Below are 25,536 nucleotides of genomic sequence, written 5' to 3'. Positions count from 1 at the left end.
GGACTCTCGAAGACTCATTACGATGCTCCATCTCGTACCATGGAAACGACTGGAATGAGCACCTACCAATGATAGAGTATGCGCATGCAACACTGGTGTCAAGCTCTTCGAAGATGTCGCCATTCTTCGTCGACACAGGCCGTCACCCTAAGAATCCATTGGGTAGTGCTGACGGCGATCAACCGGTGGCAAGGTCTCGCGTGGAGTACGCGTCTCGGTTTGCTCGACATCGTCAAGAGGTGATCGAACGCGCTCGAAAGAACCTGTTGGGCGCACAAGAGGCTCAAAAAAGGTTCTACGACCGGCGCCGTGCAGCAAATCCATTCAAGGTCGGCGATCTAGCCCTACTGTCGACGCAAGACCTGAACATCTCGCACGCCACTGCGGAAACTACCCTTCGTTCACGGAAGTTCATCCCGCGCTTCATCGGTCCATATCCGATCCTGGAGCTTCAGGGCAACGTCGCGCTACTGAATCTACCGGCCAACTTGAAGCACATCAGCCCACGCGTGAACATCGACAAGCTCAAGGTATACAACAGCAACCCTGATCGCTTCGTCGGCCGCGTGATCCCGAAGTCGACTCCCGTGATTTTCGATGATGACGGCGAACCGCTACATGTTGTCGAAGCTCTGATCAAGAAGCGCATCTTCAACCGCCAACCTGAGTACTTGGTCAAGTGGCACGGACTCCCTCACCATGAGAACACGTGGGAACGCGAGCGCGACATCAAGCACGTCAGCCATTGGCAAGCGCTACTCAAGGATCTTCGCCAGCGCACTCGAGTGGCACGGGCGTAGTGGAATTCTCTGGATTAGAGGTTACACTGTACTGTTCCTTATATCGAGGGACTACGGTAATACCAACTTCAACTTCGGCGACTTCAACGTTCAAGGTGCCGGGATTCGCTCAAGTCGGGGGGAGTGTAATGATCTGCACGTGCAAGAGCAGAAGCAACACCACATCATCAGTTGAGTCCGCGCACAGAGAGCCTGGGTCGCCGCCTGCACACTTACCAGGTTGCGCAACCGTTGGCTCCAGCAAGCCACAGCCAACCAATGCATGTTTCAGACTGCGCGCCACGAGGGCGCCCTTGGGTAAATGGATAGCACAGAACACAGAAATAACCACATCAATTCAGTTTCCAATTTACCTTCAAAGCAACAAGCACAACCAAAAGCCTTACACCAAGTGTCCGTGCGATCCGGTGATTGCTGTAATTTCTCCAACGGGGGACCGACAGTCGGGCGACTTGATCATGCTCGGTGAGGTGGGCAGCTCGTCGAGCTCCTTCAGCTTCATATGGTATTTTTTCCGAACGTTCACTGCTGTCCACGCACCCAGCACGATCATGAAGGCGCCCACGACGTAGTTGAGGTAAGCGCCGACAGAGTTGAGATTGACTGTTTGTCCGGCTGCGAAGAAGATCGCCGTCATAATGAGCAGCCCCAGCGAGTGGCCGCAGCCCCACCGTATTCCCAGAGAGAAGGCCTTCCAAGAATACCCGGTCGTCATAGCTGCGATAGCACTGAGGTGGTCGGGCCCTGAATGAATACCCACGCAGCTTTCAAAGTCAGAAAACGAAGTTTGACCATTTGGATACAAGACCGGTTTTACCTGTGAGCACATGCACCATGCCCAGCACCATCGCAGTGGAGATGATCTTGCCTAAGGACGCTCCAGAGAGATCGCTGTGCTCTTCGAGTACCCGCGTTACAGTTGCAGTAGCTTGGAGCATTATGTTGTTGCTGCTTGAGATGTTTGGACACTTGAGGTGGTGTATACAGGAGGAGAAGAAAAACAGAATGGCGTCGGCAAACCACCGGCGCAACGCATGCTCGCAGCTCTGCTTCAGTTTCACTGAGCATTCACCACCAACGCATATCCACGCGCGGCAGGCAATGCTCTTGTGGCGACAGACGTGTGGCCAGCAGCGAATACTGATCTCGATCCGCAGTCGACATCCGTTATGGGTTTCGCGCACGAGATGGATGGACGGAATAAGAGAGAGAGAGAGATCGCACCAAGCTAGCCCGTTCACGCCGGCACCGATGAAAGCGCGGCAGCTGAGGCGGGATTCATCGACTTCAACATACTGTGCGATTGGTGAGAAACCACTGCTATCGCTGCGAGGCAGCGACGTCCAGCTCCCAACAAAGACAAACATCGTGACGATTCACAAAGCGGAAACCCCTCGTGACAAATAGCTGGATGGCACGCGGGTTGGCACCGCAGCCCACATCTCTGCTTTCTGGACTGCCGCACTGTGGACGAAACTCTTTGGTGGTTTGGTTTAAGCGACTCACAGTGTGGCAGATCGCTAGCTGACTAGCTGAAGCCGTCTCGATTCCGGTGTCAGATTGACGACTGACACGACGGATACCAAATCAAGACACCACACCATCTCATTGTTGGCGTTCATGAAGTTTCCCCCTTGAAATGAGCACATCCCAACCCGCTACACGCAACTCTGCAAGCTAACACTTCCGAGCGACACATGAAATCATGACAGGAACTGCAATTCGTAAACACTCATCAATTTTTTTAAAGAAGGACACTCGAGTGAAAAGAAACAGAGATTCATGAAATACTCACGCTAACTCACACTTCAAGCTGCGTTTGGGGGTACCAGACTGCGCAGCAGTCCGATCACCTCGTTGATGTCTGGGCGTTCGTTCATGTCCACAACGATTAGGCGGCTGATCACGCTCCACTCGCCGTCCGACATGCTGGTCTTCGGGCGCTCGTACGGTTCCCGCGCAATTATTTTCTCCGTGACATCACTATCGTCGATTTCGGTCCCAAAGGGAATATCCTGTGCCATGGCCTCAATGATGCACATTCCAAGGGAGTAAATGTCCGACTTGTAGTGCGGAGTATCGCTCGAAGTTTCAACCATCCTTTCTCGAGGCTTCCAGCGGACCGAGCTCGCCATTTTTTCTTCTGTCTGTTGGCTATAGCTCTGTGAAATTGCACGGATGCGCGAGCAGTCAAAGTCCGAGATTTTCGGCGTGGAGTTCTCGCCGATCAGAATGTTGCTGCCTCGCAGCCCGTCGTGCACGATATGGTGATCGTGTAAGACCTTCAGGCCTTCGGCCACTTGGAGGAAGAGGCTCCACAACATCCCTCGGTTTTCCTCGTTACCCAGGAATTGAACGATGTCGCCACCAGGGGCGTCCTCGCACACGAAAAAGCGCCTCTCCGCCAGGTGGGAGCCGCCAAATAGGCGGATGATATTCGGGTGCTTCGGGAGCTCGTACCAGAACTGCAGTTGCCTCAGAAATGATGCCTCTGACTCCGAGCTCTGGTCATGAAGAGACTTCACGATGACATCGTGAACCACGCCCCTGCGGTCGCGCCACGTGCCATGGTTCACCGTGCCGTACGATCCAGCTCCGATGAGCGGGCCATTCGTGATCTCCACGTCTCTCTCGGGGATGTACCAGAGGAAGACGGACACGATGCCGTTTGCGTTGGCCTCGCCCGCAGCCAGCGTCTGGGCCGTGATGACGCGGGTCTCGAGGCGGAGGTGAGCCCGCAGGCGCTCCAGCGTCGCCCGCTTCAGCCCCGCGAGAGGACCAGGGGTCTTGTCTTCAATGGACAAGGACATGTCCAGCATGGCCTTGATCACCGTCTTCTCGCCGTTCATCTGTCCGATGAGCGAGGCTGGGGCAGTAGCGCGAACCTGTCGCTCCAGTAGAGCGGCTTGGGTCTGGCAGTCGTTGGCCCAGTCTGCCTGCCACTGGCCCTGGGCGGACGCATCGATCACGCCCACGCCGATGGAGACCCTGTCCATCTTGGCGTTGAACTCTCGGAACGTGTAGGCGATGGTTTCTCCGCCCGCGAGGCGCTCGAGCAGCGGCGTCCGACGCAGCAGCTTGACGAGGCGCTTGAGCACGTCGCAGTACTCGGCCTTCCACTGCTCGTCGTGGGCTGCGACGGCGTCGTGCGTGGCCCTAATGCGTTCGTGGAGGCGCCGGCTCATGCCCTCACACTCGGGCATGCGTCCCAGTCGCTGCGGCAGCTCCTTGAAGACGATCCGGTAGCTGGAAATTCCTCTCAGGGACGGCACGGGGAAGCCCACGGGCTCGACCGGCGTCATGGGAACGTCTTCCATCGTGACCAGCGCGTGTAGTGGAGGGTGGAGGTGGCCCTGACGCTTGCAGGGCAGGGCGGGATCGCAAGTGAGGAGAGCAGCGGAAGCGACGCTCGAGATCTTTCGCGTGGTGAACACCATGCGTCAAGCACGACGACCTTCCTGTCCGCACTCAAATCACCGCTGGCGACTGTCCGTCCACTTGGGTGCGAGCGCGCACGGCTTCAGCCACTCCGGCGTAGCGGCTGCAGCATGTCTGGCGACGGGCCCAGAGTCTCAATACAAGGGCCCGCAGTCCGCATTGCACGCTCCCCGCACTAAAGATACGCCCTGGTTGAAGCTGGCAGCCAATCACACTCGAGCATCTCCATTCTATCACAGTCTCCACAATCTATCACGGTCTCCACAATGCGCCGAAGCTCTGCACTAATAGCCCCCACACATACTTAAGTACACGTGAAGGCCGCTCCTCCCATGCACCAATCCACTCGCACTAACCACACCGGCAGCTCTCCAGAGCTGGCAACAGCGCCAGCCCCTACGCCAGACACGCCCCTTGCTGGACCTTGCGACCGCACCTTTTTCGCAGGCGTGCTACACCTGTACCCATCGCCCAAGACCTAGAAATCAGCGGCGATCTTCCTGCGGAGACCGCCCGCTCACTCCTGCATTCCCCAACTCGACCCGCCGCACCACCAGCTCCAGCACCAGCTCCATGTCGACCGAGAGCTTCCCCATCGCCGGGCTCAGGGGCTCCCCGTCCAGCACCAAGACGCTCTCGGACCTGTCCAGCCGCTGCCGCCGCATGCCCGAGAACGAGAAGCTCTGCCGCCAGGTGCTGGCGCGCCTGCAGTTCCTGCACGCATTCGTGGCGCCGCTGGCCGTCGCCGACCTGCTCAAGACCCAGTACACGGACGTGGTGGTGCGCTTCGTCAAGCTGCTGCGCCGCAAGCCGCTGCTGCTGCGTCTCGCCAGCAGCGAGACGCTGGTCATGACCATCCGCGAGCTGCAGCTCAAGCTCAGCGACGTGGCGCAGGGTCTGCACGTGGGCGACCAGCCCGAGGCCACGCAGTGGGAGGCCCAGTGGGACGAGGACCGCGCCGAGCAGCTCGGCAAGCTCAACGAGCTCGTGGGCGGCGCCAGCGAGCGCATGCTCGTGAACGAGTTCCGCGGCGACAAGAAGGTGCAGGAGGCGCTCATGAACCTGCACAGCGGCATGAATTGGAAAGGCCAGGCGCCCGACATGGTGGCGCTCAAGCAGAACACGTTCTCGCGGGTGTCGGGCTACCTGAACCAAGCGGGACTGCGCATGTTCGACTGGTTCATCCCCATCGACGACGTCGAGTTCGAGGACGAGGCCATCGGCACCAGAGGCACCTTTGGAGACGTGTGCAGGGGCTCGTGGCTCCACGACGGAGAACGCACTAGTGTGGCGATCAAGCGGCTGTTCCCGGAGACGTCGAGCGAGTCGGACGACGCGTTCCTGCGGCAATTGGAGCTGTGGGGAGGCCTGCCGCCCAACAAACACATCCTCAAGCTCTACGGCGGCTCGCACGTGAGCAACCCGCAGTTCTACGTGTGCGAGAACGCGCAACACGGCAGCTTGGTCGAGTTCCTGGAGGACGACAAGCACGGTGGCCTGTTCTGGCGCTTGTTCCTGCAGGTGGCCCAGGGCATCGAGTTCCTGCACAGCCACAAGACGGTGCACGGCGGCCTCAAGTGCAACAACATCCTCGTGGACGACCAGCTCACGGCCAAGCTGGCCGACTTCGGCTTCAGCACGGTGCGCACGCTGTCGGCGGGGCTGAGCCAGAATGCCAGCGCGACCAACGCCAAGTCCGTGCGCTGGAAGCCCAAGGAGGTGCTGGAGGAGACGGGCACGGAGGCGGCGCGCTACGAGTCCGACGTCTACTCGCTGGCCATGTGCATGATCGAGGCCAAGACGCACGAGCCCCCCTTCGGCATGGACGACGACACAGTTGCCATGGACAAGATCATGAGCGGCGCGAGACACGAGCGCCCCGACGGGCTCACGGACGCCGAGTGGGACTTCATCAGCCGCCTCAGTGACCCGGACTTCACCAAGCGCCCCAAGATGGATCAGGTGATTAAGGAGATCAGCGCGTTCGCCGAGGCTGAGGAAAGCAGCAGCCCAAGGCAAGTATTGCGTAGACTGGTCTAGCAGATCTGGCGATCGATAGTGTGAAAATGGTATCTCTTGCTCTTTTTTTTTTTTTACGTTTTATGGCAGGAACCTACCTCTCTGCCTTGAAAGGTGGCACGTCATTCACCGAGTGTGCCTTCCCAAGTGCTAACGATACATATTGCCACTTGTGCGGATACTACCTGTCAACGGACGCCGTGTTTGCATGATGACACCAAGCAGGCGTAGCATAATGTAAACTCCATTGGATTTTGTGGAGGCCTTATGTACTTATCCTGGATAATCTAACCAAGAAAGCCGTCTCGGCAGTGGCTGCTTTCCAGGGTGTTCTCTTAGATTCAACCCGCTTGGAACTTGCAATCCTTCTATGCTGCAAGAGCCCTCCCCACAGTTTGAGGTGCGGAGACAATGCCCAGGCCTCCCTGAGGTCTGGCATCAAGCTTGGTTTGTGTCCACTCACTAACCATTTTGGAGAGGAAAAGACGATCCGAGATGTACGCCACCTTGTCGAATGCGAAAATGCCCAGCAGCTTCACCACAAGTGGAAGCAGCAATCGTTTTTCCTTCTCAAATCGGCACATGCGTCGCACCAACTCCCACTCGGTGTTAGACAAACAGGACGGTTGCCGAGGTATATTACCGTTCCGTACATGATATTTCACAGCGCTTTCAGGAATATCACCCCACGGAGTCTTGCCGCTGACGGCTTCCAGAATGCACATCCCCAACGCGTAGACATCGGACATAGGCGTCAGTTTGTGGTCGGGATCTGCTGTCGCCGGCATAGATGGCAATTTAACTTTAACAAAGCACTCAGGAGCTTTCCATCTTGCAGCTGCGGTGGTAGGAGCTCCCGTAGTTTTCTTTATCACAGCCTGACGAAAACTCAACCCAAAGTCAGTGAGCTGCGCCTGGCCGTCCTCGTTGATCAACACATTATTGCCCTTCAGATCCCCATGGATAATCCCTCGGCTGTGGAGGTGCTGCAGCGCTGACGCAGTTTGAAACAATAACTTCCACACCTCTTTCTTCTCAAACTTATTTCCACACCCGGCAAGATCTCCTTTACTTTTGCTCGCCAAGTCGCAGACAAAAAAATATATGTCCTCATTACCCGCACCAAACAAATGAATAATGTGTGGATGATTGAGGGAATACCAGATATCGAGTTCATGATGAAACATGAGGCGATCTGCTTCGACGTGCTTCTTCACTTCCTTTATCGCGACAGGTGCATTCAGCCAGGTCCCACGAAATACTTTTCCAAACCCACCAGCACCGATCTTGTCACCCCACACGAGATCCTTCGGATCAATGCGCCAAGGAGGGATGCCTATCATCGACACCCCATTACCTTCCGTGTCCCCCCATTGAAAGTCAGCTGTGTTGTCTTCAATTTCTCGTTGCGGGTATTCAGGACTCGTTTTCCATTCTGAGACTAGAACTTGATTCGCTGCGATTGCAGCGATCGACTCGACTGTTTTTGGCCTACACGAATTAAAGTCATTAGATCCAGAGCTGATCAAGCTTTCATCGTCGCTGTCTTCAACTTTATCGTCGTAAATCTTCATGAAATACTCGAATACGTTGTCTTGAGCTGTGATACAAAATGCGTCTGTTCTGCAAATTTTATACCCCTTAATGACTTCGTTCTCGATAGCTGCAAAAACTCTCAGTTGGTGCGCCACCTCTTGCGTGCAGGGACGTGAGGCGGGATCTATGCAGCACATGTCTTGAACCAGATCCCACTGGTGCTTAGTAAAAATCGCAGGCTTTGCAGGTAGCAGGCCCTCGATCACTTGTTGCTTTACGAGCACATCGGGGTGATAATTTCCCCATGGCATCTTGTTTGTGGCAGCTTCAATAATGCACATACCTAGTGCGTAGATGTCCGAGGCAAACGAGGGCGCGGCTCCGTGTAATATTTCTGGTGCTGTCCACCGAGCACTCCTCTGCCTTATAGCATTCATAAAAACACTTGATTCTGCAGTTGCAGTGCTGACACGAAACTGGGACAGTTTGACCTTTCTGTCTTGAGTAACGAGTACATTATCGCACTTGAGGTCGTCGTGAACGACATCACGGGTGTGCAAATACTGAAGACCACACGAAAGCTCGTACAATAGATGCCACAGTGTATCCACATGCTTCTCGTGTTGCAAGTACATGCTCAGTGTGCCAAAAGCCGCATATTCACATACGTAAAATGGAGGCTCAGCCATGTGACAAGCACCGAAAAGGTGCAACACATTTGGGTGTTTCAGTCGATACCAAGTGTCGGCGATTCTCATGGCAGTCTTTCTGCTGGAATCAGATGATTCGTTCTCACGCTCGATCACAACGGCTGCATCCAGCCAAGTTCCAAGACGGCGCGAAGTAGTTGCAGTCACACCGCAATGCTCAAACTCAGCCGTCCACGTTTCATACTCAGGGATAAACCATGCAGGCCTCACCTCACCTCCAATTTCAGTGGGGTAGCTATCGCCTTCATCACCTCCATCTTCTCCATCGTTACGCTCCTGGTCGAAACATAGAGATGACGGTTGTAGGTCTGTTTTATCCAAATGGTGGGCATCAACGGGATCCTCCTTTCCTTGAGACAGAGAACTAACCCAGTCACGACGAAGGACACGCGCTAGCGCACTTCCATTTTGAACTGTAGTAGGTGGGCTGAAACCCACATCCGAATTAGTATCTGCATGTGCATGTGAATGATACTCCTCCACCGCAAACTTGGACAGGATATGAACCACTTCTTGAATACTGCTTCGGTCGTTCGGATTGCGATGGCACATGCGCTCTACTAAGCTCCACTGAGCATCTGTTAACCCTGCCGGACGGTTAGGTAGCAATCCGGACGACACCTTGCTAACAACATCATCACTCGCCATCTCACTTCCCCATGGCACGTCCCCTGTAACAGCTTCAATCACTACCATACCGAGTGAGTACACATCTGACGCCTGTGTTTGGGTTCTCTCCACGCCCAGCTCCTCTGGTGATCTCCACTTTACTTCATCATTCATTTTACGACCCCCTTGTTTAGGGCTCAAAATAAGTGCAATAAAGCAATGGTACAAACATCCGATCTTTGCTGTTCCAGTTTCCGTTACTGACACATTACTGCACTTCACATCAGAGTGAACGACACCGATCTCGTGAAGATATTGGAGTCCTAGCGCCACTTCATGCAATCGCTGCCAGACGCACTGCATATGAATCTCACTTTGGAGATACTCGACCAGTGTCGAGTATTTTAGTCGTTCAGTCAGTAGTTCGTATCCATCGGAAGTCTCGCAGCAACCGAGAAGGTTCACAACATGAGGGAAGTTAAGAGAGTGCCATAATTTTGCAGCAGTTACTCCTTCATCATGTGGTATCAAACAGATCACAATGGGGGTGTTTAGCCACTCTCCGAAGTGCACACACGACGTACTCGTGTCGTTTTCATGTTCCACTTGATCCGTTGGAACATTAAGCAGGCTTGAAGACACGACTTTAGACGAAAATTGAACAGAGCGAAATGTTGTAGATGCAGCTAATACTCGCTGTCTTGCTGGCCGTTGAGAACACAAAACTCGTACTCTCTCGAGCAGTATCGCTTCTTCTTCTAGCAACACAAACGTGCGTTTTGTCCAAAACTCCAAGCTGTCTCGCAAGATATACAAACACTCTGGTGCCGTAGAACTTGCAAAGCCATCAAGTGAAAAGAACGAAAGCAAATATTTTGCCAGCGTGCGACGACCATCTTTCCATGTCTTTTGCCAGTTCATCGAAGACTCCGAGCTTTGAATACCTAGTTTGTGGATAAGGGCATCGAGCCTTTTGTGAACACTATACGCAAAATAGACTTTTTGCGGTATTTGCAGCAGCCATTCACCAAGTCGTATCCGGGAATCGTCTTGTGAATCATAGCCACATAAACCGATTTCGTCACCAAAGATTGAGTACCTGGATCCAGTAATTTCCTCAAGTAGCTCCACAATCGCAATTTGAAGAACAATATCTGCGTCGTTTTCGTTCGGAGTACTGTGAGTCTTTACAAGTTGCTCCACACGACTCACAAAGCTGCGAAAGATTACAAACGGACCGACGCACCGCTCCTGTAGCGTACTGAGATGTTTTGCCGAAATAAGGTCAATTGGGGCATCAATTGATTTGTCCGTAGCGGTGCCTTCGTCAACGTTCTCCGACATTATCGAATCGATGTCATCCTCTTTCATTTCTTCGCGCTGGGTCCATAATTCAGCCTCTGGCGTTGCCTTTTTGTCCGCGAAGCTTGCAGCAGGGATGCCTGCGCACTTCCAGCAAGTGATGGCCCCGGCGGGCAGTGCGATGTTGCATTGCAGGCACTCGAGCGCCGAGGGTTTGTTGAGGTCCGCTGCCGCCTCCCGGTCTGCGAACATCTTGAGCGTCCGCAGCGCGTCCGAAATGGTGAGGCGCGCCTTCCACTCGTGGTCGCAGAGCCGCAGGACCAGCGCCCACTCGTCGTCCTGTAGGCCGTGTGGACGCGGGTACGGCACCCCGTCGAAGATCTTGGTCATGATGGTTTCGTCGTCGTCGGTGCCGAATGGGGGCTCGCCGTCCTGGAAGGCCTCGATGATGCACATGCCGAAGGAGTACACGTCCGAGGCGAAGCGCGGGTTCGTCTCCGAGTCCGGCTCGTGGTCGATGGGCATGAGCGCTTCCGGGGCCTTCCAGCGGATCTGCGTCGTCTGAGCCTTGAGGCTCATCTGGGACCGGTCTCGCACGTACGAGAAGCCGAAGTCGCAGATCTTGGCGTTGTCGCCATCCACGAGGATGTTATTGCACTTGAGATCTCCGTGGACGACCTTGTTCTCGTGCAGGTAGCGGAGACCGAGAGCCGCCGAGTAGAACAGTCTCCACAGATGACTCTTGTCCTCCAGGAAATGCGTGAAGAAGTTGCCGTCCTTGACGTACTCGCAGACGAAGAAGATAGGGAGGCCGACGTGGCAAGCCCCGTACATCCTGACGATGTTCGGGTGGTCCAGTCCGTACCAGACGCTCGACTCACGCGTGAACTCCTCTTGGGCTCTGGCGTCGTCCGCCACGAGACACTTAACCACCACCTCGGTTCCGAGACCGTCCTCTCCCCACTTGCCGACGTGTGCCGTGGCATACGCTCCTCGATCCAGGATGGTGTCATCGTCGAAGTCGACTGCGTCTCTGGGGATGAACCACTTGGGGATGAGCGGCAGCTCCTCGTTCCGCTGCCTCAAGATGCGTGCAGCCAGCTCGAAGGTCCTCCTCGCCAGCTCTACCTGTTCTGTTGGCATGTTTCTGCTGCTGGTGCTGCCGTCCGTGAACCGTGACAGCACCCCCAGTAACACGAGGCCCTCCTTGTAGCCTTCTTCATTGAGCGTCTCGCGGATGGCGGCAACGTTTTCAGCGCAGGCCTTGAGGTCTTCGTGACTCTTTTTGACGACAGTGTGGATCTTCTCCACCGTTTGGAAGCTCTGCAGCCCCATGGCGGTGTACAGGTCGTTCAACTTCATGAGCAACGCTTTGAGCTGGTCCACGACGCGATAGCTGCCCCAGATGCGGATGAAGAGGCCACGCTTGTAGTGCTTTCGAAGGGCCTTGCGGATCTTCAGCAGCGTTCGTTGGTATCGAAGCAGAGTCTGCTGCTTGGCCACCTTGTCGGCCTGGGTCATCGCCTCCACGTGCTGCCAGAAGAACTCGGCGCTTTCTTGCAGCTCGCGACACAAGTCCTCGTTCTCCTTCATCTTGCCGCAGAGGCCGGCCACCTCATTCAGCAGGCCCGGGACGCGATCCATCTGGCTGGAGACTTGTCAAACTTGAAGTGCGCTGCGCCACGAAGGTTTGGGAATGAGCAGCTCGAGCCCTCGACCGCAGACGGCCGCTAGAAGATCGTGGAGCCCATTCCTAGAAATTCTAAGCAAAATCCACGGTCAATCGGCACGTCTGCGGTTTCAAGACCTACAAGCCCTACAGGCCAAAATGCTGGCGATAGTTTTATCATTCGATATGCGATTTTATTTTCCACTGCTATCTAACTTGTGCGTCCTAGGAGCTGAGGTCGAGTCCACAGTGTCGGCAGAAGCGATCTGTCGACAGAACACCCCCGCTGCAGCTTGCACATGATCGCCTCATTGCCAGCGCTGGCGCTTGGGAAGATGGGGCTCCACTGCAATTACCGCAAAAGTTGAACTCGATCGGCATGCTTGCTGTACAATACGAGCACACCCACATCGTGGCAGTCGCTACCTCGATACCAGTTTCCTGGTTGTCGACCTTGAAAGCTTTGGTCGGACCCACGTCCAGGCCTTTTGCCGCAGCTAGCTCTCGGTCTGCAAACCCCTTCAACGTGTCGATTGCGTCTGTTAGGGACATGCGGGTCTCCCAGTTGGGGTCAAGAAGGTGCTCCACGAGTGCCCACTCCTCGTCGGATATGCCGTCCACGCGGGGATACATTTGCTGTTCTAGCTTCAGTTCCATCACAGTCTCGTCGACTTCCATGTCGTACGGCGGTTGGCCCAAGAAAGCCTCAACGATACACATACCCAACGAATACACATCTGATGCGAAGCGTGGATTGTACGACGAATCCGGGATTGCAGCAGCGAGCGATAAAATTTCGGGTGCCTTCCAGCGAACATTGTCTGTCTGGGATTTGGCACTGAGCCCCACGGATTGAGTTCTGATGTACGAGAAACCGAAGTCGCACAGCTTGGCCTTCTTGTCGGCTCCAATTACGATGTTGCTGCATTTCAGGTCGCCGTGCACAACCTTTTTCGAATGGAGGTAAGATAAACCGAGCGCAGCCTCGTAGAAAAGTCTCCACAGCTCACTCTTGTCCTTCTCGAAGTACTCGAAGAAGTTGCCGTGGACAGCATCCTCGCAGACGAAGAACGTTGGTGTGCTAAGATGACACGCGCCGTATAGGCGGATGATGTGCAAGTTGCTCAACTTGTACCAAACTTCCACCTCCTTGTAAAACGAAGCAATTGCCTCTGGTTCCTCCGTTAGAAGGCGCTTGATCACCACGTCCGTCCCCTTTCCCCATGTGCCTCGGTGGACTGACCTGTAGGAGCCAGAAGCGAAGCATTCATCATCAAAGTTCACGTCGTCGCTCCCAATAAACCACGGGGGTATTGCCGGCACCTGTGCTTTGGACAGAGATCACTTTCTTGAACGCCTTGGTCAGCAGCTCCACTTCGGGTCTAGATTCACCTTGGCTGCGCTGCAGCGCCACCACAATCAAAGCCATCCCCTCCTTGATGTTGTTCCCCATTCTCTCGATCTCCACCTTCATAGTCTGGTTGTTGGCCAGTATGTCCGCTCTCTCCTGCATGGCGACCTCCTTGTCCTCCTGCCACTCCTGCCTCCATTTCGACATCTCGGCGATGTGGCTCAGGTTGAGCACCTTGAAGAGAGAATCCATGCGGATATGGAACTCCTGGATCTCTTCAACGACCTTGCGGTTGCTGGTGAGTCTCCTGATGAATCCCTTGTCGGCCTGCTTCTTGAGGAACGCAATGAAGCTGGCGATGTTGTCCCCGTAGATTTCCAGCACGTTCCTCTCTCGAAGCACTTTGCCATCCTTGAGCTTCAGCAGCTCCTCGTGCACGGACTTCATGCGCTTGTACACGCGCTTGCACATTTGCTCGTTCTCCTTCATCTCGCGCACCAACTTCCCCACGGTGCACAGCGCTACTACAACCACCTCCCCAACTCCTGGGACTACAAATGCGGCGACAGCCGACGCCACTTCCGTCCACATCTTCGCTCACTGCCCTGAATGGACAAACGCAAAGTAAGATGCGAACACGCTAGCGGCGTACCCGTCCTGCATTGCGAAAATCACGCACCAAGCAGCATACCTGAGTTGAAGTGACCAAAGATCGGTCGACCTCCGAACTTATTCCTGAACAAATCAGTACGCGAATGGGTACCTCCTTTCGGTATCCGCTGCACCTTGGGCATCAACCACCATGAGCATTGAGCCATGAGCAATGGCCTCGGTGTTTCTTGGCTGTGTGTCCTACATGCTCATGGCAGTGCATTTACGCCGCCCAACCTCACGCGAATGCTGGGTCCGCGTCCAGGTGATACCCGCAGTGGCGGCAGAAGTGGTCAGTCGAGTCCACGCTCTCCTCGCAGCATGGGCAGGCGTTCTTCTGCTGGGCTGCAGCAGCAGCCACACTTGGTGCCTGCTCCGTCCTCGTGGTCATGGACGTGCCGCAGTCGCCGCAGAAGGCGAACTCGACGGGCATACTCGCCTCGCAATGCCCGCACTCCCGCGTGCTAGCGGCAGCAGCAGCTGTAGCCTCTTCATCCTCCTCCTCGTCCCCCACTCCTTCCTGCTGCTGCTGCCGCTCCTCGTGCTCTCGGTCCGCGAACGCCTTGAGCCCGTCGATCGCGTCCTGCAGCGAGATGCGCCTCGTCCAGTCGGGCTGCACCATCCGCTCCACCAGCGCCCACTCGTCGTCCCGCATGCCGGGCGGACGCGGGCACGGCTCGTGCTCGAACAGCCTCGTCATGATCTCGTCGTCGTCCATGAGGCCGTAGGGCGCCTCGCCCAGGAACGCCTCGACCACGCACATGCCGAGCGAGTAGACGTCCGAGGCGAAGCGCGGGTTGAACTGCGCACTGGCCTGCTCGTGGGGCGGCGCCAGGCACTCGGGCGCCTTCCAGCGGATGGCCTCGGTCTGCGACTTGGCGCTGAGCCCCGCCGACTGGCTGCGCACGTACGAGAAGCCGAAGTCGCAGAGCTTGGCCTTGAGGTCGCTGCCCACGAGCAGGTTGGTGCACTTGAGGTCGCCGTGCACCACCTTCTCGGCGTGCAGGTAGCCGAGCCCGAGCGCGGCCTCGTAGAAGAGCCGCCAGCGCTGCGTCTGCGTCTGCGTCTGCTGCTCGAGGAAGTCGCTGAAGCTGCCGTGCGTGGCGTCGTCGCACACGAAGAAGGCGGGCGAGCTCACGTGGCACGCGCCGTAGAGCTTGAGCACGTGCGGGTGGTCGAGGCGCCGCCACACGCCCACCTCCTGGTAGAAGGAGCGCCTGGCCTCGACGTCGTCCACCAGCAGGCACTTGAGCACCACCTTGGCGCCGCTGCCGCCCGTCGCGCCCTTGGTCCACGTGCCGCGGTGCACCGAGCCGTACGAGCCGCAGGCGAAGCACGCGTCCGCGTCGAAGTCCACGTCGTCGCGCGGGATGAACCAGTCGGGCACGGCCGGCAGCTGCACGGCTGCTGCTGCTGCTGCTGCTGCTGCTGTTCCTGCTGCTGCTCCTGTTCCTGTTGCTGCTGTTCCTGCTGCTGCTGCTCCTGTTGTTGTTGTTGTTGTTGCGGCGGCGCACAGGCGGCGCAGCGTGCGCTGCATGAGCTGCCAGAGCGCGGCCGCCGTCTCGTCCGCCGCGTACTGCGCGCGCCGGTGCTGCAGCTCGAACTGCAGCAGGCAGAGCGCCTCTTCGAAGCCGGCGTCGGCCCGCTCGGCCTCCAGCACCTGCGCGCTGGCCGCCAGCTGCGCCAGCTCGCGCAGCGCGGCGCGCCGGTCGCGCGTCCACTGGCGGCGCCAGTTGCTGGCGGCGTCGTCTGCTTCTGCTTCTGCCTGCTGCGGCTGGAGCTGCTGCTGCAGCGCGTCCGCGTCGGCGTGGAAGCCGCGCAGCGCCTCCTCCACCTTGCGGCTGCTGGCCAGGCGCCGCGCGAAGCTGCGCTCGCGGCGCTTGCGAAGGAACGAGGCGAAGCTGGCCGCCACGTCGCCCAGGCGGCGCTCGGCCGCGGGGTTGGACGAGGTGGCCGCGGCCGCGCGCAGCTGCTGCAGCCGCCCGCACACGCGCGCGCACATGGGCCCGTGCTCGCGCATCTGCTGGCAGCGCGAGGCGGCGGCGGCCAGCGCCGCGGACAGCAGGCCAGGCTCCGTCGTGTCCACGGCCGCCATCGATGACTAGTTGATGACTACTTGGGGGTCACGCCCGACGCGAAGCGAGGCGAGACCTGACCAGCTTCAAGCGGACGCGGAAGTGACAAAGGCGGGTACCGACCGATAGAAGCGCGTGACGGAGAGATAGCTACACCAGGCCAACAGTTACCCATTTGCCCAAATGGGGGCAGCAACGAATGGGTACAGCAACGTTGTAGTACTTTACCTATTCATGCAGGTCAGTGTGTTGTAGTTGTTAGCCTTGCGGAGTGCGAACTAGTTCTGCTCTTACGGGCTTACCACCTCGGACTCAGTCGCCCAAGTCGCGAGTTCTACTTTGACTTCAGCGTCGTCGACGTATGGAGCTCGCTTGGCGAAGTGGCCGAGCACCTTGACGACAAAGTCGAGGTCGAGTCGCTCGTCAGACTTAAAGCGGCACATGCACTTGACGAGTTCCCACTGCAAAGAAGTAAAGGATGGGGGCTTCATTGGAAGTTTTGATTGTTGGACGTGAATCTTCACAGCGATGTCGGGCACAGTACAACCCCAGGGTAATCTCCCACTAATAGCCTGGACAATGCACATTCCGAACGAGAAAACGTCGGAAGCAAATGTAGGCCCTTCACCCTTCAGGCATTCTGGGGCCTTCCACCGAGGAGCGACTTGACATGTTCCGTCGTTGGCATGGAGAAAGCAGCTCAAACCAAAGTCGATCAGCTTCGTCCTTCCGTCTGCCCCGATCAGTATGTTGTTACACTTCAGATCTGCGTGAACAACATCGTACCACTGAAGCCCCTGCAACCCAATCGTGGCGTCTTGTAAGAATCCCCACATCGTCTCAGCTGGAACTTGAATGGTCTCGTCTTGCCCTCCTAAGTCATCAATGCGATACCTATCTAGGCGTTCTCCCTCCACCAGCTCGCTAACGAGCAAGTGGTACCCTCCCATGCAAGCTCCAAACAAACTAGCAATATGAGGGTGGCGCAGTCCGTACCAAAGGTTGGCTTCGACTAGGAGCGCTTGAAATTGATCGAAGTCGAACTTGTGCAACTGCTTGAGAGCGACAGGTGCTCCAAACCACAAGCCACCGGCGACTGATCCAAATGACCCAGCACTAATCTGTCCACCCTCTATCCTTTCCAAATACTCATGGTAGAGGTTCCACTTCGCTCGCAATTGTGTTGGTGGCAACGCTCGTGCCGGGTGATTGTGGTCTATACTCACAGTCCGATTTCGGGTATACTTCTGTAGCTTTGGCAAGAGATAGTGCGTTATGATCTCACTCGCTGCATTTTTAGCGAGGAAATCAATAGCTGGGTTCTGCAGGCTAACTTGCCGCGGTCGATTAATCGATTTGTGGTCATTGGTGGGCCTCAGCGAATAGGAATCACTGAGCGATCCGCAATCTGAATAACTTCGATCTTCATAACTATCGGGGGTGTCATCCAAATTGCTATGGTTGCTCGGTTCGTTTTCCAGGAGATTATCAAGCATCATCATTTGTAGTTGTTTCTGTTGACCTAGGCTAAGACGAATGTCTGGCAGAGATGAAAGCTCCTTGTCGATTGCAAGTTGCACGGCAACAAACCGCTTCAACCGATCCACAACTTGTTCCATCACGATTCGGCGATATGGATCTTCGCAGCACATATCCACTATCAACTGCCACTCTTCGTCATTGAAAATCTCACGTCTGACCGATCGGTAATTTGGGGTACTAACGGCACATATTGGCGATGGCGAGCTGACGTCAAAAGTTAGCCCTGCCTGTGTGGAAGATGCTTCGATGATGCATGCTCCCAAATGATACACATCATATTCACAACTGACAAGATGTTCTTCCGGACAAATGGAACAGATCTCTGTTGATGGTTCGTCTTCAGGTGAAATGTTGATTTTGTTGTCCACCCTCAAGCTCACGGAAAAGCCTGACAATTTGCATTTCCCTCCCGATCCTACAAGAATGTTGTGAGTGCCAACATCACCGTGGACAATGTTCATACTGTGCATATATCGCAAAGCGAGCGTCACCTCCAGAACAATTTGCCACACGCGCGCACTGTCAGAGTTGTGATTGACGATATATGATATCAAGTCACCACCTTCAATATATTCACAAATGAAGTGTTGGTCTTCATTCTCGTCATACGCCCCATAGAGCGGCAAAATTGCGGGGTGTTTCAGCGAAAACCATAGAGCAGCCACGGACTGAAAACTTCTGCCTGTTTGCTTAAACATGTGGGTTGGCTTTTCAACGCAAACTCTGGCATCGTTCCACCAGCCAACTTGTCTTGTGGCAAATTTTGTGTTCGGAAGCGGGTCTAAGCCAGAACCTTTTGGTAAATCACGTTTCATAGTCCACTCAGGGCGTCCATGACCATGGTCCTCCACAACTATTGCGAGATTGCGCACTACATCTGAAATAGTCATTCTCACCCGAGGCTCGTTTTCGCACATATTCTCCACAAACCTTAAGTCGACCTCCCAAAACTTAGGCAGTTTTCGCTGGTCCAGTACTTGGTTGCGAATGTCGTCGTCTGATAAATCAATGCCCCATAGAGGCCGCCCGGTCACAGCATACATGACGCACAATCCAAACGAGTAGATGTCAGAAGCTAGGGTTGGACTTTTCCCTTGCAAGCACTCCGGTGCCTGCCATCGTACACAATGATCGCGACGCATCGTAGAGTGTGGACCAGATTCGAACAACGCCATAATTGGGCTTTTCCATCTCGGCCAATGCAATATTAGATGGCTTCAGATCACCATACACGATGTTGTTGCTATGGAGTTCTTGGAGAATAACCGATATGTCAAGAGTTTCTGCAATACTTCTAATCTTGTGTGACTGGGATGTTTCACATAGTTCGCAAAACTTCGGGTGTAAATGTCCGTGCTGTCAGCACGAATGTGATTGCCACAGTACTGACACCACTGCTCACGTGTAACAGATGGCTCACAGCAGCTAGAACAGGTTGCAGTTTCTATCGTATCCTGCTCGCTAGTCGTAGATGGTGTACAACTGATTTCATGGGATGCCCTTTCTGAGCCTGAATCATATGAGTACCGTCGTGGGCCAACGTTCGTTGCTGCGAGCTCACGAAGTTGCTCGATCATATCGTCTAGAGGTGGTCGATTTCTGAAATCGGGGTCGCACAGTCGTGAAATGAAATCCCACGCTCCATTAGACACTTCATCAGGCTGTGGATAATGCTCTCCATTTAGGATTCTCCACATCACTGTTTCAATGTCGTCGAAGCCAAAAGGGGGTGCATAAGTAAGCGCTTCGATCATACACATACCCAATGAGTAAATGTCGGACTCGTAATGATGTTCGTCCCCGTCAACTACTTCCAGTACCTCCCTGGACTTCCAACGAACTGATCCTTCGTGCAGACCTTCGAGTTTAGTCAATCCTGAAGCACGCTGGATCTCCGCCTGCGAGCGTTGGATAAAGTCTTTTAGTTTTACCGTATGATTATCTCCAACGAGCATGTTGCAGCACATCAAATTGCGATGTACGATTTGGCTGTCGTGTAAAACCTTTAAACCTTGTACGGCCTGAAGAAATACCTGCCAGAACTCTGCCATATTATCATCGAAAAAATCCAGATTACCGTATGGAGCATACTCAGTCACGCAAACCTGGCGACTATTTAAATGATATCCCCCGTACAGCTTCAGAATGTGCTCGTTATAGGGGAGATGCCACCACAGCTCCATTTCCTGAGGAAAGCTATCATTGAAGTCGTGAAGCTCCTTCACAACTACTTCCTTGCATTCTCCGTCGTGCAGATAAATGCCCCTATATAATGTTGAGTTGGTGCCATGCCTGTATACATCCGTCGGGTCACTCCACATTGTCTATAGGGATGAACCATTCATATTCTCTGAGGTTCTCCATCCTCAAGAAGCTTAATGCCCTGGAGAACACCATCATCTTCAGTTGTAGCATTTCTTCCGACTGTCCCTTCCACGTCATACCGCTGTTGAGGGTCAAAAGTGCATTCACCACTTCCTTGTCACCTCGAAACTCATTGACAAGCATCCTGTCCGATGAACTCGTCATCGATTCATGCAGCTTCTCGTACTGCTCAGCACGATCAGCATCCCATTGCTGCTCCCACTGGCGCATCTCTGGCCTGTCAGCGACACCGAGGCCTTGGGCGAAGCTCTCAGATGATCATAGCCAGCGTCTCGCTGCTGGCAAGCCGCAGCAGTAATGGCTTGCGCCGCATAACTTTCAAAAAGCGAACGATAACATCCGCGTACTTCAACTTCAGAGGGTCCTCAGTATCTAGCGGAGCTATTAAGTCGTGCAGAAACTGCAGGCGTCCGAGGACACGTATGCACAATTTCTTGCACTCAGGCATGCGGCAGCAGCGAGTGTCGAGGTCGCGCAACGTCTGAAGACTTGTTTTGCCTTGTACACCAACAGGAAAATATGTGACTCGGTTTTTAAGCGTATGCATCTGCTCCAACACTTTGTCTAGGTATGGTCGCTCTTCATAGTTTGTTGTACAAAGACTTGCTATGAACTTCCAGGTCTCGTCATTCACATGTTCGGGGCGAAGATGACTAACACAACAAGCTGGTTCGTGGCGGAGGTATCTTGGCTTATCGCCTGAATCATGCACATACCAAGTGCGTAGATGTCAGATGCGAACTGAAGAGTGTTAGCTACTTCGTAAGTCTCTGGGGCTAGCCAACGATTCATGTCAGCCTGGACATAACACGAACTCATACTCAAAGATAGAGTCCTGATCGAATTAAATCCGAAGTCACTGAGCTTCGGAGTGTTGTTCTCCCTCAGCAAAACATTATTGCAATTCAAGCCGCCATGAACGATACCATGCTCATGCAGAAACACCAGTCCTTCCGTAACTTTAATGAATACATCCCATAACAATCTCCAGTTAGGTCCATGGTCACGAACGAAATCACGCAAATTGCCCATACAAGCGTCCTCACACACGAAGAAATGCTGCGATCCAATGAAACTCCCTCCATAGAGTTTGAGAACGTTCGGGTGCTCTGAGAGCTTATACCACGCCTGAAGTTGCGTGGTGAGCGGGCCGCGTACGTTGTCCACAATGTCGGAGAAAACCTGCTTGACTACCACCCGCTGGCTTGACCCCATCATGAAACCACGTCGCTCGAGTCACTTTGCCAAACGAGTCTTCCATACTGGGACCATCATCGAGCACCAGCTCATTGGCAGAGATAAACCAATCCACAACACTAACATCGTCAATACGACGGTACCTCCTTCTTGAGCTCGAGCTGGTCTTGCGGCAAGTTGTCTCTCCTCAGCTCCGTCTTGAGATCTGCCAGGATCTCCTCCAGTTTCTTCTCAGTGTGGATGTCTTCCATCAGTCCCCGATCCGTCGAATTCGCGACCTGCTCAGCCAGAACCGAAAACTGCTGTGCGCGATCTCTTTCCCACTCCAGTTGCCACTTGTTCATCTCGTCACAGTCACCCCGCCCCAATCCATCCGCGACAAGGTCGATGTCTTGCTGCAGGTGGCGGAAGATCTGAGCGACGGTGTCACACTTGGCCAGTCGCTCCAACAAGGGCCTTTGGTGCGTGGCCTTCACAAGGAGCCCGAGCGTTTGCACGTATCGCACCCGTAGTGGGTCATTTGGCTCTCGACTCGCCACCTCTGTACGAAGTGACTCGAGACGGCCGACCTCGTGCGCACATAGCGTTTCGAGCTCTGGTAGGCGGCTGCACCTCTTGCGGATGTCAGCCAGCAGCTTCGTACAGAGAGGACCCCCTTGAACGACCTCGAAGTCCCCCTCCATCGCCCTGACGCTGGGCAATTTCCTTGGCGTGGTGCGCGTTCTCGCACACGTAAAGCTGCGGATTGCTCACGTGCGAGCCGCCGTAGAGCTTGAGGCTGTGCTTGTGGGGCGGCAAGCCTCCCCAGAGCTGGTGGTGTCGGTGCAGCTGCTTACAGCGGCGAGGCGAGGGAACGGTGGCTCGGGGGGAATGCAGGACAAGGTCTGCTATTGGATGCTGTAACTCAGGAGAAGGCTAGTCATGCAGCTACAGTATTAACGATAATGTCACTTCCTCTTCGACTGCATCGCGCACAGGTGGCGATCCAGCAGCCTGGGGAGCGCCCCAGGCGTCTAACAAGAGCTGGTGAGCTGAATCCACAGCTCGCGGGTGGTCGTCGAGCTTCTAGCGCAGGGTTAACGTAGCCCCACATTACACTGTCATCTGAAGCCTTTCAGACCCTTTTAAACAAGGTCTGGAACTATCAAACTCATTGTGACGACCGCTGGGCCTGCAGCCACGATCTTGTAGCGAGCAGGAAAGTATCCACGAGGCGCAGGTTGCCTTGGGTCCCACGCGTCCTGCAGTCGAGAGCTCATTCCCAAAGAACCTGAAGATTTCCAAGATGGAGGCCATTCCAGAGCTGCTGCGCGAGGTGGGCGTACTCTGCGGCAAGATGAAGGAGAACGAGGACTTGTGTCGTGAGCTGCAAGAAAGCGCCGAGTTCTTCTGGCAGCACGTGGAGGCGATGACCCAGGCCGACAAGGTGGCCAAGCAGCAGACTCTGCTTCGATACCAACGAACGCTGCTGAAGATCCGCAAGGCCCTTCGAAAGTACTACAAGCGCGGCCTCTTCATCCGCATCTGGGGCAGCTATCGCGTCGTGGACCAGCTCAAAGCGTTGCTCATGAAGTTGAACGACCTGTACACCGCCATGGGGCTGCAGAGCTTCCAAACGGTGGAGAAGATCCACACTGTCGTCAAAAAGAGTCACGAAGACCTCAAGGCCTGCGCTGAAAACGTTGCCGCCATCCGCGAGACGCTCAATGAAGAAGGCTACAAGGAGGGCCTCGTGCTACTGGGGGTGCTGTCACGGTTCACGGACGGCAGCACCAGCAGCAGAAACATGCCAACAAAACAGGTAGAGCTGGCGAGGAGGGCCTTCGAGCTGGCTGCAGGCATCTTGAGGCAGCGGAACGAGGAGCTGCCGCTCATCCCCAAGTGGTTCATCCCCAGAGACGCAGTCGACTTCGACGACGACACCATCCTGGATCGAGGAGCGTATGCCACGGCACACGTCGGCAAGTGGGGAGAGGACGGTCTCGGAACCGAGGTGGTGGTTAAGTGTCTCGTGGCGGACGACGCCAGAGCCCAAGAGGAGTTCACGCGTGAGTCGAGCGTCTGGTACGGACTGGACCACCCGAACATCGTCAGGATGTACGGGGCTTGCCACGTCGGCCTCCCTATCTTCTTCGTCTGCGAGTACGTCAAGGACGGCAACTTCTTCACGCATTTCCTGGAGGACAAGAGTCATCTGTGGAGACTGTTCTACTCGGCGGCTCTCGGTCTCCGCTACCTGCACGAGAACAAGGTCGTCCACGGAGATCTCAAGTGCAATAACATCCTCGTGGATGGCGACAACGCCAAGATCTGCGACTTCGGCTTCTCGTACGTGCGAGACCGGTCCCAGATGAGCCTCAAGGCTCAGACGACGCAGATCCGCTGGAAGGCCCCGGAAGCGCTCATGCCCATCGACCACGAGCCGGACTCGGAGACGAACCCGCGCTTCGCCTCGGACGTGTACTCCTTCGGCATGTGCATCATCGAGGCCTTCCAGGACGGCGAGCCCCCATTCGGCACCGACGACGACGAAACCATCATGACCAAGATCTTCGACGGGGTGCCGTACCCGCGTCCACACGGCCTACAGGATGACGAGTGGGCGCTGGTCCTGCGGCTCTGCGACCACGAGTGGAAGGCGCGCCTCACCATTTCGGACGCGCTGCGGACGCTCAAGATGTTCGCAGACCGGGAGGCGGCAGCGGACCTCAACAAACCCTCGGCGCTCGAGTGCCTGCAATGCAACATCGCACTGCCCGCCGGGGCCATCACTTGCTGGAAGTGCGCAGGCGTCCCTGCTGCAGCGGCCAGCTAGCTCGACGCATGCACAAACTACTCTTTACCGTACACATTCACACAAGTCCTTCGTAGCATTTAATCGATCCGAATCTTGTGCTCGGAAAATAAAATATAAATTTGAATTGATTTTTGAAAAATGCGTACGTAATAAGTTGCGGCAATACATCGATCACCAATAATAAATATTTCAATAAATATAAAAATTGTTTGGGTCGAAACGGTGCAATCATTGTGAAACTCTCAATGCGCTTGAGGACCTGCGATTGGGTAGGAACTCTGCCTGACACAAGTCAACTGTAGAGATGAGGTTGTCGACACGATTGAAAGGAGAAATTGGCGAATTTCATTGGTCTTGCTCGTTCGATGCGGACCACGAAGGTACTAACACCTTGAAAAGCACAGTATATTTATTATGGCTACAATTTCATATTTTACGGAAATGTCGATTTTTCAATAATAAATTATTCCGTCAATATAATACGATTCTTATTGTATTTATATTATTTTTTCCGAGCAGAGAACTTGGTTGTCAAAACTGGTGCCCATCAATCACCCACCCAACGTGGGGCCACCCAAAACCCACATGGGACGTGGCGCAGGATGATGCGGAGGTCTGGGCGCTTGCTGCGCTATGCGACGGATCGCCACCAGAACCGGCATTTGGATCGACAAGACAGGTCCTGTCGTTGGCGACCTTCTCTTCGATCCAAATGTGATGCCAGTTCAGTTGGCGATGTTGTCGCACTCGAAATCGTCGTAGACAACCGACCTCTTTCGTGCAAGTAGTGGAGACCAAGAGCGGCCGAATAGAACAGTTTCCACAGATGACTCTTGTCCACCTGTCGTACATCTTGATGATGACCGGGTTGTCGAGTCCGTAGGATGGTGTCGCCGTCCAATTCGAGTAGATTTTTCAGCAGATCAGTTGCCAATTTGAACTGGGGTCTGGATCAGATTACATTCGGTTATATAACCGATATATTCTGACCAGATGAGCAGATAAAAAATACGTCATAATTGGTCCTAAAATATACACACTCAAAAGGAATTTAGATCAACAAAATTTAGCTTATAGCTGGACTATTTCGTAGATTGTAACAAATAAAACTGGTAATTGTTCGGACGGTTAGCATTAGTGTTTGAGATTATAATTTAAAGGGGAAATGTTGCGGCAGTGCGTTTACCTTACAGCTAGCTTGTTTTTTTTGTCGCTCGGGTATCAAATTGTATCTGTACAGTCTGTTATGGACTCAAATTTAGGTGGTTTTCGGCGTCATGTAGAAACAAGATGGGCGACAACTGCGCCATGAGGCCTCAGAGAGACCGTTTGCAACCGGAGCGAAGCGGGGATCTGCAATGGTCGGCGCGTGGGCCGGAGTAGTTGCACTGCGAAGTAGTTATCATCTATTTACCGACGCCTTGCCCGCCATGAGCGAAGCGAAATTGGCGGTGC

The 25,536-nt window shown here is 54.7% G+C and overlaps 10 protein-coding genes across 11 annotated transcripts; 2 read left to right on the top strand and 8 right to left on the bottom strand.

Annotated features, from left to right (window-relative positions):
• Positions 1–1,067: 1,067 nt before the first annotated feature.
• IUM83_19783 (uncharacterized protein) lies at positions 1,068–1,648 on the bottom strand (the record flags this gene model as incomplete). Its single annotated transcript, XM_067944848.1, has 3 exons — positions 1,068–1,092; positions 1,187–1,544; positions 1,618–1,648. The coding sequence occupies 3 exons, from the start codon at positions 1,646–1,648 to the stop codon at positions 1,068–1,070; spliced, it is 414 nt and encodes a 137-aa protein (XP_067786736.1).
• A 960-nt stretch (positions 1,649–2,608) lies between these two features.
• Positions 2,609–4,237, bottom strand: IUM83_19782 (Serine/threonine protein kinase; the record flags this gene model as incomplete). The annotated part of the gene is made up of 1 exon (XM_067944847.1): positions 2,609–4,237. One exon carries the CDS (start codon positions 4,235–4,237, stop codon positions 2,609–2,611), a length of 1,629 nt encoding a protein of 542 aa, XP_067786740.1.
• A 574-nt stretch (positions 4,238–4,811) lies between these two features.
• On the top strand, positions 4,812–6,278 carry IUM83_19781 (serine/threonine protein kinase; the record flags this gene model as incomplete). Its single annotated transcript, XM_067944846.1, has 1 exon — positions 4,812–6,278. One exon carries the CDS (start codon positions 4,812–4,814, stop codon positions 6,276–6,278), a length of 1,467 nt encoding a protein of 488 aa, XP_067786737.1.
• Positions 6,279–10,136: 3,858 nt separating this feature from the next.
• On the bottom strand, positions 10,137–12,058 carry IUM83_19780 (Serine/threonine protein Kinase; the record flags this gene model as incomplete). The annotated part of the gene is made up of 2 exons (XM_067944845.1): positions 10,137–10,161; positions 10,359–12,058. 2 exons carry the CDS (start codon positions 12,056–12,058, stop codon positions 10,137–10,139), a joined length of 1,725 nt encoding a protein of 574 aa, XP_067786747.1.
• Positions 12,059–12,308: 250 nt separating this feature from the next.
• Positions 12,309–12,761, bottom strand: IUM83_19779 (Serine/threonine protein kinase; the record flags this gene model as incomplete). Its single annotated transcript, XM_067944844.1, has 1 exon — positions 12,309–12,761. The coding sequence occupies one exon, from the start codon at positions 12,759–12,761 to the stop codon at positions 12,309–12,311; it is 453 nt and encodes a 150-aa protein (XP_067786757.1).
• Positions 12,762–13,356: 595 nt separating this feature from the next.
• IUM83_19778 (Serine/threonine protein kinase) lies at positions 13,357–14,025 on the bottom strand (the record flags this gene model as incomplete). Of its 2 annotated transcripts, none has more annotated exons than XM_067944842.1 (1): positions 13,357–14,025. In XM_067944842.1, the coding sequence occupies one exon, from the start codon at positions 14,023–14,025 to the stop codon at positions 13,357–13,359; it is 669 nt and encodes a 222-aa protein (XP_067786745.1). The 2 variants fall into 2 exon arrangements, with proteins under 2 accessions (XP_067786745.1, XP_067786744.1); XM_067944843.1 differs by having other exon boundaries at positions 13,357–13,905.
• Positions 14,026–14,031: 6 nt separating this feature from the next.
• Positions 14,032–16,180, bottom strand: IUM83_19777 (serine/threonine protein kinase; the record flags this gene model as incomplete). The annotated part of the gene is made up of 3 exons (XM_067944841.1): positions 14,032–14,039; positions 14,126–14,169; positions 14,328–16,180. 3 exons carry the CDS (start codon positions 16,178–16,180, stop codon positions 14,032–14,034), a joined length of 1,905 nt encoding a protein of 634 aa, XP_067786762.1.
• A 3,832-nt stretch (positions 16,181–20,012) lies between these two features.
• On the bottom strand, positions 20,013–20,297 carry IUM83_19776 (Serine/threonine protein kinase; the record flags this gene model as incomplete). Its single annotated transcript, XM_067944840.1, has 1 exon — positions 20,013–20,297. The coding sequence occupies one exon, from the start codon at positions 20,295–20,297 to the stop codon at positions 20,013–20,015; it is 285 nt and encodes a 94-aa protein (XP_067786761.1).
• A 1,115-nt stretch (positions 20,298–21,412) lies between these two features.
• Positions 21,413–21,967, bottom strand: IUM83_19775 (serine/threonine protein kinase; the record flags this gene model as incomplete). Its single annotated transcript, XM_067944839.1, has 1 exon — positions 21,413–21,967. One exon carries the CDS (start codon positions 21,965–21,967, stop codon positions 21,413–21,415), a length of 555 nt encoding a protein of 184 aa, XP_067786764.1.
• Positions 21,968–22,569: 602 nt separating this feature from the next.
• On the top strand, positions 22,570–24,099 carry IUM83_19774 (Serine/threonine protein Kinase; the record flags this gene model as incomplete). The annotated part of the gene is made up of 1 exon (XM_067944838.1): positions 22,570–24,099. The coding sequence occupies one exon, from the start codon at positions 22,570–22,572 to the stop codon at positions 24,097–24,099; it is 1,530 nt and encodes a 509-aa protein (XP_067786763.1).
• Positions 24,100–25,536: the final 1,437 nt, after the last annotated feature.

Source organism: Phytophthora cinnamomi (genome assembly GCF_018691715.1).
Source record: "Phytophthora cinnamomi strain GKB4 chromosome Unknown Contig65, whole genome shotgun sequence".
NCBI classification, from domain to species: domain Eukaryota; phylum Oomycota; class Peronosporomycetes; order Peronosporales; family Peronosporaceae; genus Phytophthora; species Phytophthora cinnamomi.
Note: the sequence above shows the minus strand (reverse complement) of the source record. Positions and strands in the feature narration are given on the sequence as shown.